The following is a 16375-nucleotide window of genomic DNA, read 5'->3' on the forward strand; positions in this document are numbered from 1 at the left end:
GAGAGGAAGAAAGGTTTCATACATACCTTTATTCAAGAGAGAGAAAATAATTGTCTTTAACAGATCTCGGTTGGGGCTTCTCGATCAGGGTTGGGCAAACTTTTTGGCCTGAGGGCCACATCAGGGCTCCAAAACTGTATGGAGGGCTGGGTGGGGAAGGCTGTGCCTCACTAAACCCTAACCCTATCTGCCCTCTCCCACTTCCCGTCCCCTGACTGCCCCCCGCCCCCCAGAACTCCCAACCTATCCAACCCCCCCCCTACTCCTGGTCCTCTGACCGCCCCCTCCTGGGACCCCACCGCCTATCCAACCTCCCTGCTCCCTGACTGTCCCGACCCCTATCCACACCCCCGCCCCGACAGACCCCCTGCGTCCCCACCCCATATCCCACCCCCCCTCTAAAGCCCCTTTCAGAATGCGGCCCTGCGAACATAGGCGGAGGACTCAGGAGGAACAGGGCAGCCGCGCAGCCGGAGAGAAGTGGCAGTTTCCCCTTCAAAGCATCGCTTCTATCTACCCAGCTGTGTGGCTGCCCAGTGCTCCTCCTCAGTCCTCCGCCCGCGCACCCGCACTGCCTGCCTGCTCCCCTGAGGCTGCAGGTGAGCCTCCCTTCCTGCTCTCCTCTGCCCCCACAGTGCAGCCCCCTCCTGTGCTGGGGTCGTGGTGCGCTGAGGCTGTGGGGGAGGGGGGAGAAGCAGAGAAGGGGCCGGGAGCTCAAGGGCCAGGCTGGACGGTGGATGTGGCCTGCAGGCTGTAGTTTGCCCACCTCTGTTCTAGATGCTTCTGTAAAACGTTTAATTAATAAATAATTAAATGCAGTATTTAACTTAGCTATGCACAAACTAAAATTGTACAAACTGCTAAGTTTGCCTCTTGTCAATGAACTTTTTATTCCCAGCCCATGGACTGTAACTGAACAGGTAGTTCAGCCCTTGCCACTGAGGCCTTATCTAATCAAGGATTTCGAGGCGTGATGTTAGCATGTTAGTTAGTGTGTGCTAACTCAGTGGTTCTCAACCAGGGGTCTGGGCCACCCTGGGGGGCTGCGAGCAGGTTTCAGGGGGGCCACCAAGCAGGGCCAGCATCAGACTCACTGGGGCCCAGGGCAGAAAGCTAAAACCCCATCACAGGGGCTGAAGTCTGGGGCCCCGAGCCCAGCCACCTGGGGCTGAAGCCAAAGCCTGAGCAATGTAGCTTTGCGAGGCCCCCTGTGGCGTGGGGCCCTGGGCAATGCCCCTAATGCCGGCCCTGGCTTTTATATGCAGAAAACCAGTTATTGTGGCACAGGTGGGCCATGGAGTTTTTTATAGCATGTTGGCAGGGCCTCAGAAAGAAAAAGGTTGAGAACACCTGTGGTAACTAATAGTATTTAAAATGTATTATAGACAAAGCACTTGACCAGTTTTGGCACCTGTTGATGGCAGTTGTCTATGACTTATTTACAGTGGATTTTAGAAATGTGTTAGTTAGCATGTTTTAGGTAACAGCACATCATAATCCTAATATGAAAAAGTCTAGAATGTGTTTGGCACCCTTGGTTTAAAGATCACTTGCATTAATTTTTTTTCTTTTCTGGAAGCATTTTCTAAATATTAACAAGGCAGCCTATAAGGACAAGATAGATCCTTGTTCTTAACTGTCCTGTGGTGCTAATTTGAACTTGACAGAGTGTAAGTCTTCCTTTCTAAAAGTGGTAAGGTGCCATATAGCAGTGGTTCTTAGCCAGGAGTACACATACCCCTGGAGAGGTCTTCCAGAGGGAACATCAACACATCTAGATATTAGCTTAGTTTAACAGACTATGTAAAAAGCACGAGTGAAGTCAGTACAAACTAAAATCATAAAATGACTTGTTTATATTGCTCCATATACACTATACACTGAAATGTAAGTACGATATGTATATTCAGATTGATTTATAATTCTGTGGTAAAAGTGAGAAAGTAAGCAATTTTTCAGTAATAGACACTTTTGTATTTTTATGTCTGATTTTGTAAGCAAGTAGTTTTTAAGTGAGGTGAAACTTGGGGGTATGCAAGACAAATCAGACTCCCGAAAGGGGTACAGTAGTCTGGAAAGGTTGAGATAGCCATTGCTGTATAGAATGTTAAAATAATAATTTTTCACTATAAACTGTTTTTATTAGTCCGGAACAAATAAACAGTGATACAGATTAAATGGGAGATTCACCCAGATTTAATCTTTAAAGAGAGGCTATGTGTGAATACCTCCGGTGACATATGTTTGTGTTCCTGCATTCTTTATTAAAATATACTTAATACATTTTTTAAAAATCCAAAAAATTACTTAAGTAAGCAAGTGCACATTAAAGTAGCCATCTTATTCAAGCTTTTATAGAAAATACATTTTACAAAATGTGTGTTCTACATTTTATATAAACAATTATGAAGTGGTTTTTATATTTGATGTGTGGTCTGTATTTCTTGAAAAGTTTCTCATTTCATCCCATTAAGTATTTACTGGTTTTAAGACTAGACTTTACTGCTTGTAATATTACTATTCCCTGCTTATTTTCTGTTATGAGCATGTCAAGTTTGTGTCCAGACTTAAATTCTATCCTTTTTTGTGACAAGATAGCATTGTTGTTCTCAACATGTGCACAGGATGAACAATAGAAATCCGTGACCTAGAAAGCAATTCTTGAATGTTGCGCGTACAGTCAGTAATCTACCCCCTTTGCTTTCAGTGGACACTGAATGCTCTTTGTTCCTTAGGATAGAAAGAATTGGACTTCCATAGTTTCACAAAGAAAAACAACACTTTAAATAGGAGGAATAATGGCTTTTGTGCCCGCCCCCCCCCACTTTCTCTTTCATCTGTTTTACTGAATATCTATTGTGTGTGTAAGAGATTGAGGTCCTCAGTTACTACAATAATGTTCCTTGACTTGTTTTATTAGAGAGGACTACCTCTATGGTACTTTTCTCCTTGGAATGTGAGACTACAGAAGGAATCTAATACTTTCAATGATGTTTCCTGATTTTTCTAAACTTTCTTTTCCTCTTTCTCCTGGCCGTCTGTGGCTTAAACCAATAGAACTCAGTGTTTTTCCAAATAAAGCTGTTCAGCACATTTTAGATGTTTTTTAATTGGGGTTTTCGTCCATGATTATATCACTTGTAGGCTGTTCTGATAGGGATACTGTCAAGGTAATAATCATATTTAACCTCTTCATTCCAGACTCTTTCCTCAAGGAACAAGGTTGATGGGGAGAAAAACATTGATATAACAGGGAAATAAATGTGGATGTGGGAGAGCTAGGAGTTGTCTTTTGACTTAAATAAAAGAACAGTAACATTCAACACAATTCTTTCTTCAGACAAACTCACAAAATTGCAACGGCTGTGGCCATCTTATTTCCCATTTTCTCCTTCCTTCCTGACTCTTATATCCAAACTCCCTCTAGTGTTATGTGTGTAATGCTAATTGAATACAATGGTGTAGAAATGGGGGCAGATGTGATTAAGAAGCAGCCCTGCAGAGCTTAGAGGGAGCCTCAGAGTTATCTAGTGAGCATGTGATTAAAAGGTTAGTGTCTTTTTTAATTCTGAAACCTTCTGGGCTTTGAGCAGATAATTACATACCATAAAAGGGGCATGTCAGAACTAGAATGAAACAGACATCTTACCAGTATGATTTACTGTATACATTTGTAGAGTATTCAGTTATAATTACTTTTAGCATTTATGTTGTTAGTTTACTTTTTACATTCCCCACCTTTACCTGACTGGGAGTCTTGGGGCATGCTGCCAGCATGGAAACCAACCTCTCCTGCCCCCTGAAAAGCTACATCTCCTTTATCTGCAAAATCATTCAGGCTGAGGAGGCACACTGCTCAGCAAGATGAGCAAAAAAAAATGAGGAAGAATGCCCTCAGATTGAGGAACAGCTAATTCCAGCAGCCATTTCCACCTTTTCGCTTGATGAGGTATCAGTGGCCACTACGTCTGCCTGACTATTATAAGACTTTTCAAGAACTACTGAGCTGAATGGTGGATACCCTTGAGATTCCAGTTGAAATTGTGCAAGAAAAATCACTCAGACTACTTGACATTTTGTATACGGTAACTCCTGGAAGATTGGCCATTAGATTTATTTGGTAGGAAGAACTACTCTTCCTCAGATTTACAAATGTGTAGTGCCAATAGTTAGGCCCTCTAAGGATATGTCTACACTGCGAAATTAGGTCGAATTTATAGAAGTCGATTTTTTAGGAAGCGATTTTATACAGTCGATTGTGTGTGGCCCCACTAAGCACATTAAGTCAGCGGAGTGCATCCACAGTACCGTGGCTAGCATTGACTTTCAGAGTGTTGCACTGTGGGTAGTTATCCCACAGTTTCCGCAGTCTCCGCCGCCCATTGGAATTCTGGGTTAAGCTTCCAATGCCTAATGGGGCAAAAACATTGTCGCGGGTGGTTTTGGGTACATCTTGTCAGTCGCCCCTCCCTCCATGAAAGCAACGGCCGACAATCGTTTCGCACCTTTTTTACATGCAGATGCCATACTGCTTTCAGCAGATAGTGCAGTAGGACTACTAACCATCGTCATCGAACCACTGTTTCCGCTTCAACTCTGCTCCCCTGCTCTTGTCTCGATAGCAGATTTCTTCATGTTGGCTGTCATGGGCTCCCGCTTCCGCTGCAACTCTGCTCTCCTGCATCCACCTCGCAGATCCTATAAATATCTATCGTTCTCTATAAATATCTATTCTTGTGGCATCCATTGTCAGCCATCGCTTCCGCTACAACTCTGCTCTCCTGCAGATGCCTTACCACGGCAAGCATGGAGCCCGCTCAGATCACCGCGGCAGTTATGAGCATTGTAAACACCTCATGCATTATCCTACAGTATGTTCAGAACCAGAACCTGCAAAAGCAGGCAAGGAGGCGACAGCAGTGCAGTGACTAGAGTGATGAGGATATGGAACAGACGTCTCTCAAAGTACGGGCCCCAGCAATTTGGACATCCTGGTGGCAATGGGGCAGGCTCATGCCGTGGAACGCCGATTCTGGGCCCGGGAAACAAGCACAGGCTGGTGGGACCACATACTGTTGCAGGTCTGGGATGATTCCCAGTGGCTGCGAAACTTTCGCATGCGTAAGGGTACTTCCATGAAACTTTGTGACTTGCTTTCCCCTGCCCTGAAGCACAGGAATACCAAGATGAGAGCAGCCCTCACAGTTCACAAGCAAGTGGCGATAGCCCTGGGGAAGCTTGCAACGCCAGACAGCTGCTGGTCAGTCGGGAATCAATTTGGAGTGGGAAATCTGCTGTGGGGGCTGCTGTGATCCAAATAGCCAAGACGATCATTGAGCTGCTGCTATCAAGGGTAGTGACTCTGGGAAATGCGTAGGTAATAGTGGATGGCTTTGCTCCAATGGGATTCCCTAAATGTGGTGGGGCGATAGACAGAATGCATATCCCTATCTTGGGACCGGACCACTTTGGCAGCCAGTACATAAACTGAAAGGGGTACTTTTCAATGGTGCTGCAAGCACTAGTGGATCACAAGGGATGTTTCACTGACATCAACGTGAAATGGCCGGGAAAGGTACATGACGCTCACATCTTCAGGAACTCTGGTCTGTTTGAACAGCTGCAAGAAGGGACTTACTTTCCAGACCAGAAAATAACCGTTGGGGATGTTGAAATGCCTAGAGTTATCCTTGGGGACCCAGCCTACCCCTTAATGCCGTGGCTCATGAAGCCATACACAGGCAGCCTGGACAGTCGTCAGGAGCTGTTCAACTATAGGCTGAGCAAGGGCAGAATGGTGGTAGAATGTGCATTTGGACATTTAAAAGCGCACTGGTGCAGTTTACTGACTTGGTTAGACGTCAGCGAAACCAATATTCCCATTGTTGTTACTGCTTCCTGTGTGCTCCACAATATCTGTGAGAGTAAGGGGGAGATGTTTATGGTGGGATGGGAGGTTGAGGCAAATCGCCTGGCCACTGATTACGTGTAGCCAGACACTAGGGCGGTTAGAAGAGCACAGCAGGGCGCGCTGTGCATCGGAGAAGCTTTGAAAACCGGTTTCGTGACTGGCCAGGCTACGGTGTGACAGTTCTGTTTGTTTCTCCTTGATGAAGACCCACCCCCTTGGTTCACTCTACTTCCCTGTAAGCCAACCAACTTCCCCCCTTCGATCACTGCTTGCAGAGGCAATAAAGTCATTGTTTCAAATTCATGCATTCTTTATTAATTCGTCACACAAATAGGGGGATAACTGCCAAGGTAGCCCAGAAGAGGTGGGGGAGGAGGGAAGCACTGGGTGGGGGTGGTGGAGGAGGGAAGGACAAGGCCACACTGCACTTCAAAACATATTGAATGCCAGCCTTCTGTTGCTTGGGCAGTCCTCTGGGGGGAGTGGTTGGGTGCCTGGAGGGGGGCCCCCACCCCCTGTGTTCTTGGGCATCTGGGTGAGGAGGCTGTGGAACTTGGGGAGGAGGGCGGTTGGTTACACAGGGGCTGCAGCGGCGGTCTGTGCTCCTGCTGCCTTTCCTGCAGCTCAGTCATACACCTGAGCATATCAGTTTGATCCTCCAGTAGCCTCAGCATTGCATCCTGCCTTGTCTCCTCTTGCTCCTGCTACCTCTTCTCTTTCACGTCCCTCCTGTCCTCGTGTTCATTTTGTGCTTTCCTGGACTCTGACATTGCTTGCCTCCACGCATTCTGCTGAACTCTTTCAGTGCTGGAGGACTATATGAGCTCAGAGAACATTTAATCGCGAGTGCGTTTTTTTCGCCTTCTTATCTGCGCTAGCCTCTGGGACTAGGTGATACGGGGAGTGTTAAAACATTTGCAGCTGTGGGAGGAAAAAAAGGGAGAGTAGTATTTAAAAAGACACATTTTAGAGAACAATGGGTAGACTCTTTCACAGTGAACCAACCTGTTAACATTACATAGCACATGTGCTTTCGGTACAAGGTCGTGCCCCTCCAGTTCTCTGGGATGATCGCTTTACCCCTCCTGCCCCCAGTGGCTAATAGTGGAGATGATTTCTTTTCAGCCACAGGCAAACAGCCCAGCAGAAACGGCCACCTCTGAATGTCCCTGTAATAAAATTCCCCTATTTCAACCAGGTGACTATGAATATATCACTCTCCTGAGGATAACGCAGAGAGATAAAGAACGGATGTTGCTTGAATGCCAGCAAACACTGGGACCATACGCTGCCATGCTTTGTTATGCAATGATTCCAGACTACGTGCTACTGGCCTGGCATGATAAAGTGTCCTACCATGGAGGACGGAATAAGACTGCCCTCTCCAGAAACCTTTTGCAAAGGCTTTGGGAGTACCTCCAGGAGAACTTCACTGAGATGTCCCTGGAGGATTTCCGCTCCATCCCCAGACATGTAAACAGACTTTTCCAGTAGCGATGTTGATTTCAGCGCTAATCCCCTCGTTGGGGAGGAGTACAGCAATCGATTTTAAGAGCCCTTTAAGTCGACAAAAATGGCTTCGTCGTGTGGACAGATGCAGGGTTAAATCGATCTAACGCTGCTAAATTCAACCTAAACTTGTAGTGTAGACCAGGGCTTAGTGAACTATGACATCTTAAATTGGGACAAAATATCTTTTTATTGAAAAATGTCTGCCAAACAGCGGAGAAAACTACCAAAGAGGTCCAGACAGTTCTTGAGGATTCCTTTAACATCAAGACAAAGGAAGCTGTGCTCTTCCTGAAAGATTCATATGGTGGTATTTAGTCTTTGGGATTTAATACATCAGTCCCTGGAAGGAAACAACCCAGACTGCTGAGTTATTCTAGAGAGGGGCCCTCTGCTTACTGCTATAACCAACAACGATCTTCTGAACCACCTAGAAAAAGTAGGTTTCAGAGTAACAGCCGTGTTAGTCTGTATTCGCAAAAAGAAAAGGAGTACTTGTGGCACCTTAGAGACTAACCAATTTATTTGAGCATAAGCTTTCGTGAGCTACATGCATCCGATGAAGTGAGCTGTAGCTCACGAAAGCTTATGCTCAAATAAATTGGTTAGTCTCTAAGGTGCCACAAGTACTCCTTTTCTTTTTTCTAGAAAAAGTAGAGATTTCAATGGAGGAAAGCCTCTGCATAGTCATGCTGTGTCCATCTTCAAGTAGCAAATCTGACATATTAGTCAAGAGCCACTTGGAGCATTTAGAGGATCTATTTACTTTCTTTCCCTTTCCCGTCCCTTCTTTTGGCAGTTGCCTTTTTTTATTTTCCAGAAACTTGGAATCACATCACCTCAGGATCTTAGAAATCATCAGAATGTGGGTGTTGCATTCAATTTCAGAACCTTCCTAACACCCAACCCTCTTCAGGGACCACTCATGAGAGATTATTAAAAATGAGTTTACATCTGAATCTTGGAGCAATAGAAGTGCCTCTAGAATTCAGAGAGAAAGGGTTTTACTCATGTTTTCTAATCCTAAAGAAGGGGTATGCCGCACAGTTCTGGATTTGAGCTGTCTCAACACCTTAATCTGCCACTTCAGATTCAAATCCCTAACCTCTCTAATCCCATCTTTAGATCCCCAAAACTGGTTCATGCTGTTAGCCTACAGGACACATGCTTTCACATATCAGTCTATACTGCACACAGAAAATACCTGCAATTCCAAGTGGGAAATTACCACAATTAGTGCAGAGTCCTGCCCTTTGGTCTTTCAGCAGCACCAAAAGTAATTACCAAGTGCTTGGCATTCATGATGGCTCACCTGAGAAAGCAAAGGGTACAGGTAGACCCGCACCACAATGATTCCCTCATTTGAGGGAGTCAATGCAACAAATGAATGACTCCATTTCATATGATCCTACAACTTTACACTATGCTGGGTCTCAGAAGCAATAGAGAAAAGTCAACTTTAGTGCTAACCCAAAGGATAGAGTTCGTAGGGGTAGTGTTAGATTCCACAACAGCAAGAGCTTATCTGCCATAAAACAGATTCAGTAACATTGTAGACCTCATCAACCAGCTGCAGGGTCACCCTTAAATGTCAGTAAGAGTTTGCCTCTGTTTTCTTGATCACATTGTTTCCTGTATTTACATCACATGGCATGCCAGACTATATCCACCTTACAAAAGTAGTTGAAAATGGTGTATCTACCAAACAGAGATCACATGAACATGGAGGTACTAATCCCCTGAGAAGTCCTCTAATAGTTAAACTGGTAGAAGGACTCCGCAGGTTTGCAAACGTGGATACTGTTTTCTCCACTTGTCACCAGGGCACTGCTAATAGATGCTTGTGTGCTCAGCTGAAGAGCTTACCTGCACTACCTTCAAACCCAAGTCCTGTGGGCTCCTGAAGAGAATCACCTTCATATAATATACTACAGCTCTGAACTGTTTGACTAGCTTGCACAGTATTTCTCTCTGTGCTGAGTGGACTGACAGATCAGGTGATGACAGACAACACAACAGTGTCAGCAGACAGGGAGGAGCACAATCATCAACTGGAAGGGATAGGGATGTTCAGGCACTTATGGCTGCTCTACCTTGCATTGCTTTCCATAAGGATAAGGTGACCCTTCGGACTAACCCTGCATTTTTACCAAAGATTGTTTCATGCTTCCATTTAACTCAGGTGATTCATCTGCCGTTTCCTTTCCCAAACTGAACCCATGGGGAAGCCAAACTGCATACCTTTGATGTAGTTAAGGCTGTCATTTTGCTGGGCATAACAAAACCATTCAAAAGCTCCCCTAGGCTAATTATAGCATTTGCAGGTAGAATGAAGGATCAGGCAGTATCTAGCCAAAGATAATTTAAATGCGTCTCTAATTGTATTAAATCATACTATGAGTTAGCTAGATTAGATTTACTCATGCAGTTTGGATCCCACTCCATCAGCAGAGACAACCTGTTGATTCTCTGAGAAGCTATGAGGGGATCAGTTCACATTTTATACAGTATAATTCACTGGTAGAGGCATCAGTATCAGACACGCACTTTGGCAAAGCAGTACTCCAATCGTTACTGAAATAGACTGCAAGCACCAATCCTCCTTTCTACAAGGTCACTGCTTGTGAGTCACCAGAAGTGGAATACATTTGAACAATCACTTGGAAGAAAGAACAGGTACTTTACCCTCCAGTAAATGGGATTATTTGAGTTGTGTTGTCCATGTATATTCTATGATCTGCCGTTCCTCCCTGCTACCATGGAGTCCTGTACCACCTAGATTCTGTCTTGAGAAAGAAACTTAGGGACAGCTGGGCCCACTCTGCTGTTTTGCTCCCTGCACGTAGGGTGCAGATGCAACCTCAATGGATTTTGCTGATAAAAAGAATTTGATCTCATGTGCATGGTATGCATGCACTCCAGAAATGAAATACATATGGACACACACCTTGAAAAACCAATATTAATTTATAGTAGGGCAAGTACTTGTTTTCTCATTTAGATCTTAGTAGGGTACTGTTGCACAGTTTACTTTTGAATGAAGTAAAGTTTTTTAGAGTACCCTAGTTCCTTGCAGCAAGAGAAATGGAGCCTAGCTGTTTTTCAGTTGCCAGTGTCTCAAAGTATTTCATCATGCAATCTTCCCATTAAACTTGGGTTCTGAAACTATTAGTTCACAGCCATTGGAAGGGTTTTTTATGTATTTTAGATAATTTTACATGTAGTGTTTTACAAATGTTAACTAATTGTCACAGCACCCCTGCGAAATAGGTATCTTCCAGATGGTGGAAAAAATCCAGAAAGGTTGAGTAATTCAGTGTCAGAATTAGAATGTTGTGGTCTCTTGTTGTCAGTCCAGTAGTGTTCTCACACTGTTACATTCTAACCCTTATAACCAGGTGCTCAGCTAAGTAGCTAGCCCAGCTGCAGGCAACCACCTGTGAAGGTAGCTGGGAGTAGCCTTAGCTCCATAAGGTACATAGAAACAGATGCCAGAGGGAGTAATTGGGTATGTTTGTGATAACCTGTGATCTTTCGGAAAATTACTGACTGGGCTTTGCATGCCAAAAGGCCAGTTCTGCAAAAGCAGCTCAGATATTAAGTAAGAAGAAAATAAATGTTTAACATGATCATGTCAGACTAACTTATGAAATAAGTGTTGTTTTCTTTAAAAAAAAAAAAAAAGGAAAATTTTATAGTTTATCTCTTTTTTTCTTCAGAGGTGGCTGGATCCAAACAAACCAATCAGGAAACAATTAAAAAGTGAGCAAATATATTTATTTGGTCTGTTTCAAATATAATTTTTATTGAATAAGGATTATAAAGTAACCTGATTAATTAGAAATGCTTTTGTTAATTCTAGGAGGATCTCCTTACAGTTTGAACTTTAGAGTCAAATTTTTTGTAAGTGACCCTAACAAGCTCCAGGAAGAATATACAAGGTAGGTTTAAGTAGTTTACCATTGCAAAATTCTTCTAGGAAATTTAGAAGTTGAACTAAGTATTAACAAAAAGCATAATTAGTTTTCTGAAAGTGTTACTTATTGGAATTGTCTCTCTTAAAAACCTGCTTTATTCATGTTTTTTTGTAATGTGTTTAGGATTTTCCATAGCTGATAATTAAAATTCACATGCTGTAAGCACAAAAACTGCACAAAAACCTTTAAAATGAAGCCTTTGAATACATAGTTTAGAAATATAGTGTACATATGAAATAATCTCACAGAAAACATTGTTCAAGTAGAAATAGGAAAAGAAAAGTAAGGAAGGGAAGAGAAGAGAAGAAAAAAGGAAACTTTCTTTCTCCTATTCATCAATGGATACAAATTTAATTTTAACCCATATTTGTCTCCTGTTTGAAACATCATAATTTCTCTGAAATTATGCTAACTCATCATTCATTTTGAGTATTAGTTCCTTGGTAATTTTTTTCACTCATGTATATCAATCAGTCTTCAACTTCACTTTTATTAGTATAATATGGAAACTTATGGTGATATAGCGGCAAACTTAGCTAGTGCAAATATAGTAATTTCCGTGTGCCTATTGTGTAATAATGTGCCTAACACTCAGATTTTTACAGGTATGTAGGCATTTTTGCAAGCAGTGTTGCAGTACCTAACTGATTTAGGAGCTTAAATCTCATTTTCAAAAGGGATTTAGGCAACTGTAAAAAACTTTTTGAAAATGAGGATTAAGCTATTAAATCAGTCAGGTTTTGCAGTGTTGAGTACAGCAATGCCTGAATAGTTCTACTAATCTGGGCCTAAATTGTTTAAAGTGAATGCTCAATTGGTACCAGATTAAAAAGTGGTGAATGTCCTGTGTTCTCAAGAGGTGTGCGCAAAATTTTCAAACCAAGGTGTGTAAATGTAGATGCCTTCTCCATTTTTAGGCACCTAAGTATAAGCAGTCTGATTTTTTTCAAATTGCTGAGCATCTACGACAGAAGGTGACTTCAGTGGGATTTGTAGATGCTTGGTCCCTCTAAAAAACCAGGAAGGCCATTTTTTATTTAGGTTCCCAAAGAGCGTAAATTTTCCTATCTCTGTTGTTAGAACAGGCAATTTTTTAAATTTTCAAAACTTAGATGAAATATATGATGAGATATTTTATGACATATTTGCAGAAATTGATAGCCATTTTCTTACCAGCATTGACTGTTGCTAATCAATAATTCTGTAGATGCTATCTTTCCAATCTTTCTGGCTGTGTGTAACTTGGCACATAAGGGAGATGAAAATGTCCTAAAATTGCTGTTAATATTCATGGGACCAACAGACATGAGCAACAAAGGGGCATATTTTTGGCTACCCGTTGATCCCCTGTCCATTTAAATAAACTCTTGCTACCAAACAATCTATTTTTAACATTTATTAAAATTGCTAGCTGAAAGGTTTTTAATTTAACATAACTCCATCTTCGTTGTTCTCACTATTTAAGAAGTGAATGCATTGTGCAAGCTATTTTAGACCTACATTGCTAAAGTTGCTTTAATTTCTACTGATTTCCCATTTTGTTCAACAACGTAGAAGAGATTTACGTGCCATAAGTGATACTTAGTTAGCTAACAACTAATTAACTTCACTGTACTTACAACACATTGAACACAGAATGAACTCTGTTTAAGAAAGCTTCCTCATGATGTCCTGTAAGTACAATAGAACATCGCCACAGTAAGTGAACCTAAGCTATGTCGACTCCGGCTACATATTCACGTAGCTGGAGTAACGTAATTTAGTTCGACTTACCGCGGCAGTGTAGACAAGGCCTTAAATTCACACCTGTGAAATACTCCCCCAAAATTTTGTTTTGCATCATTTTAACATTTATATAAATTGAAGCACAAAACATAGGAAACAGGAAGTTAAATTTACTTGTTAAAAAGCAAGATAGACTTATTAATAAAATTAAATTAAATTAAAAAATAAGCTTGTTTTCCATATAGTCCACTCTTTTCTCTACGCCTTGGTGTTTTAAGATGGAGATAAGGCTTTATATTAAAACAATTTTTTGTCTATCATGTTAAGATTGGCTAAAGAATTACAGGTGGTATGGCCTTCAGTCTGTAGTCTTCTGTCAGTTTTAATACCTTCAGGATGACATGTAAAACTGTACTTACTATTAAGTGTGATCAGCTGAAGATCCTATAGTACTTTTTGTGGGCATTAGGGGTGTGTTAGGCCCAATGTCCTTGATAAGTGCCAGTTTGCAGAATTCCATTCTGGTCACTTTACATGCACTCTCTTTCTACTCCTGCGTACAAAATGTGGTGTTTCTTCCCCTAAATAGCTGCCACATTGCACCCCAGAGGTAACTGCATTTCACTTATGGATGGGTTGGTTCCTCGGTCTGTGCATCACATCTGTAAAAATGCTTGTGGGGTTCTTCACTATTGTTAACCTATTTTAAAAGTCCATATCAGGAACCCTTACATAACTATTTTGAGGCAGTTGTTGTTCACATACCAATTTGTAATAAAATGAAAGAATAGGTAAAAATCCTCTTAATTTTTAATGCAATAAATTAATTCTAAATGTTTAATATTTACTGTCGTGACAGAATGCAATCTGTTAAATATTTTAGTACATACAGTGCTTCTGATAATATAAACAGCTACATAAACAATTATTTACTATTAATTTACTGTCCCAAAGCCTGCGTTGTATGAATGCTTGTGTTGCAACTGTCAAAGCAGAAGTGGAAGAAGAAAAATACATGATGGGATCATTACCGGGGCCTGGGATGTCCCAAAGCAGTGTTATGTACAAGAAAGCAAGAGTGATACTTAAGTTTTGTGCTTGTGTGGGTGTGATGAAGCGGCCTCTGGTGGGACACAACTGAGAGTATCAATTCAGGACAAATTGCTTAGAGCAGGGCAGTCACAGCCCAAGGCTGGGTGTCCTTTATTATTAAGGCAAACCAAACCAGCCAAACAGAGAGGACTTCGGTTTTACCACACTGGCTAACCAGAAGTTTTATATAAGCAATTCCCTCAGATACTCCAGTTCCCTTCTATCACCACCGGCACCACTCCTTATGGGGATTAATCGTTATGAAAACCAGTACCCCAGTAAAAGAAAAAAGGTTCTCCTGATCCCAAAGGACCAAGCCCCAGACTCAGGTCAACATACAAGTCTGATGTTACCCACAAATCACGCTGTTGCCAATCCATTAGAATCTAAAGGTTTATTCATAAAAAGAAAGAAATAGATGAGCTAAAATTGGTTAAATGGAATCAATTACATATAGTAATGGCAAAGTTCTTGGTTCAGGCTTGTAGCAGTGATGGAATAAACTGCAGGTTCAAATCAAGTCTCTGGAGTACATCCACAACTTGGATGGGTCATTTAGTCCTTTGTTCAGAGTTTCAGTTTGTAGCAAAGTTCCTCCAGGGATAAGAAGCAGGACTGAAGACAAAATGGAGGAGTTTTCAGGGCCTTTTATATCCTCTGCCATTTGGAAGGACCTCTTTGTTCTTACTGTGGAAAATCACAGCAGCAGGGTGGAGTTTGGAGTCACATGGGCAAGTCACATGTCCATGCATGACTCAGTTCTTTACAGGCAGAGCAGCCATTGCTCACATGCTACCTTGAACGTTCCCAGGAAAACTCCTCATGTGGATTGGAGTCTCCAAGTTCCATTGTCAGTTAACAGAGTAACAGCCGTGTTAGTCTGTATTCGCAAAAAGAAAAAGAGTACTTGTGGCACCTTAGAGACTAACCAATTTATTTGAGCATGAGCTTTCGTGAGCTACAGCTCACTTCATCGGTGAAGTGAGCTGTAGCTCACGAAAGCTCATGCTCAAATAAATTGGTTAGTCTCTAAGGTGCCACAAGTACTCCTTTTCTTATTGTCAGTTAAGTGTTTCTTGATTGGACACTTAATCTGAAGAGTCCCTTCTCAATAAGATTCTAAAAAAAATATGGCGGGGCAGGATAGCTCAGTGGTTTGAGCATTGGCCTGCTAAACCCAGGGTTGTGAGTTCAGTCCTTGAGGGGGGCCATTTAGGGATCTAGGGCAAAAATTGGGGATTGGTCCTGCTTTGAGTGGGGGGTTGGACTAGATGACCTCTTGAGGTCCCTTCCAGCCCTGATATTCTATGATTCTAAGATGATCAAATACATCACTGGTGCTACCTTAGAATCAGAGCTCTGAGAAAGAGTCCAGCGGAAAGAGTTCAGCGGAGGGCAACAAAAATGATTAGGGGACTGGAACACATGACTTATGAGGAGAGGCTGAGGGAACTGGGATTGTTCAGTCTTCAGAAGAGAAGAATGAGGGGGGATTTGATAGCTGCTTTCAACTACCTGAAAGGGGGTTCCAAAGAGGATAGCTCTAGACTGTTCTCAGTGATAGCAGATGACAGAACAAGGAGTAATGGTCTCAAGTTGCAGTGGGGGAGATTTAGGTTGGATATTAGGAAAAACTTTTTCACTAGGAGGGTGGTGAAACACTGGAATGCGTTACCTAGGGAGGTGGTGGAATCTCCTTCCTCAGAAGTTTTTAAGGTCAGGCTTGATAAAGGCCTGGCTGGGATGATTTAATTGGGGATCGGTTCTGCTTTGAGCAGGGGGTTGGACTAGATGACCTCCTGAGGTCCCTTCCAACCTTGATATTCTATGATTCTATGAAACACACTGAGAGATGCAAGTACCTTTTGATAGACACCTTACTTGACCTCCTTTGTACAAGATTTGGTGCAACTATAGGACCTTGGTTGCAACAATGATCTATACGGTCACAGTTCCTGTCAATAATGTCATAGTGGGGCATTTGTTAATAGAGGCATCAAAACAAAAAATACAAATGCCAATATTGTGACTCAATATGAGTTATTGTTTCCAATAGAAATAATGGCTTGTGATAAAACAGAAGAATGCAGTCTCATTAGAAATCATAAGGGAATTTGCAAGAAGTGCGAGATTCACCTGTTGCCACTATACCCCTTATTAT

At 42.2% G+C, this 16375-nt stretch overlaps 1 protein-coding gene across 3 annotated transcripts in view; it reads left to right on the forward strand.

The window, feature by feature from the left end:
* PTPN4 (protein tyrosine phosphatase non-receptor type 4) overlaps positions 1–16375 on the forward strand; it is a 231415-nt gene that overhangs the window by 83339 nt on the left and 131701 nt on the right. For 2 of the 3 annotated variants that reach the window (XM_077829543.1, XM_077829541.1), the window contains exons 4-5: positions 11140–11182; positions 11262–11361. In XM_077829543.1, the coding sequence (XP_077685669.1) occupies positions 11140–11182; positions 11262–11361 (143 nt within the window). The remainder of the gene's footprint in view (positions 1–11139; positions 11183–11261; positions 11362–16375) is intronic. The other variant, XM_077829542.1, reaches the window with a different exon arrangement.

The sequence above is a fragment of the Eretmochelys imbricata genome, chromosome 11 (assembly GCF_965152235.1).
Source record: "Eretmochelys imbricata isolate rEreImb1 chromosome 11, rEreImb1.hap1, whole genome shotgun sequence".
In the NCBI taxonomy this organism is placed as follows: domain Eukaryota; kingdom Metazoa; phylum Chordata; order Testudines; family Cheloniidae; genus Eretmochelys; species Eretmochelys imbricata.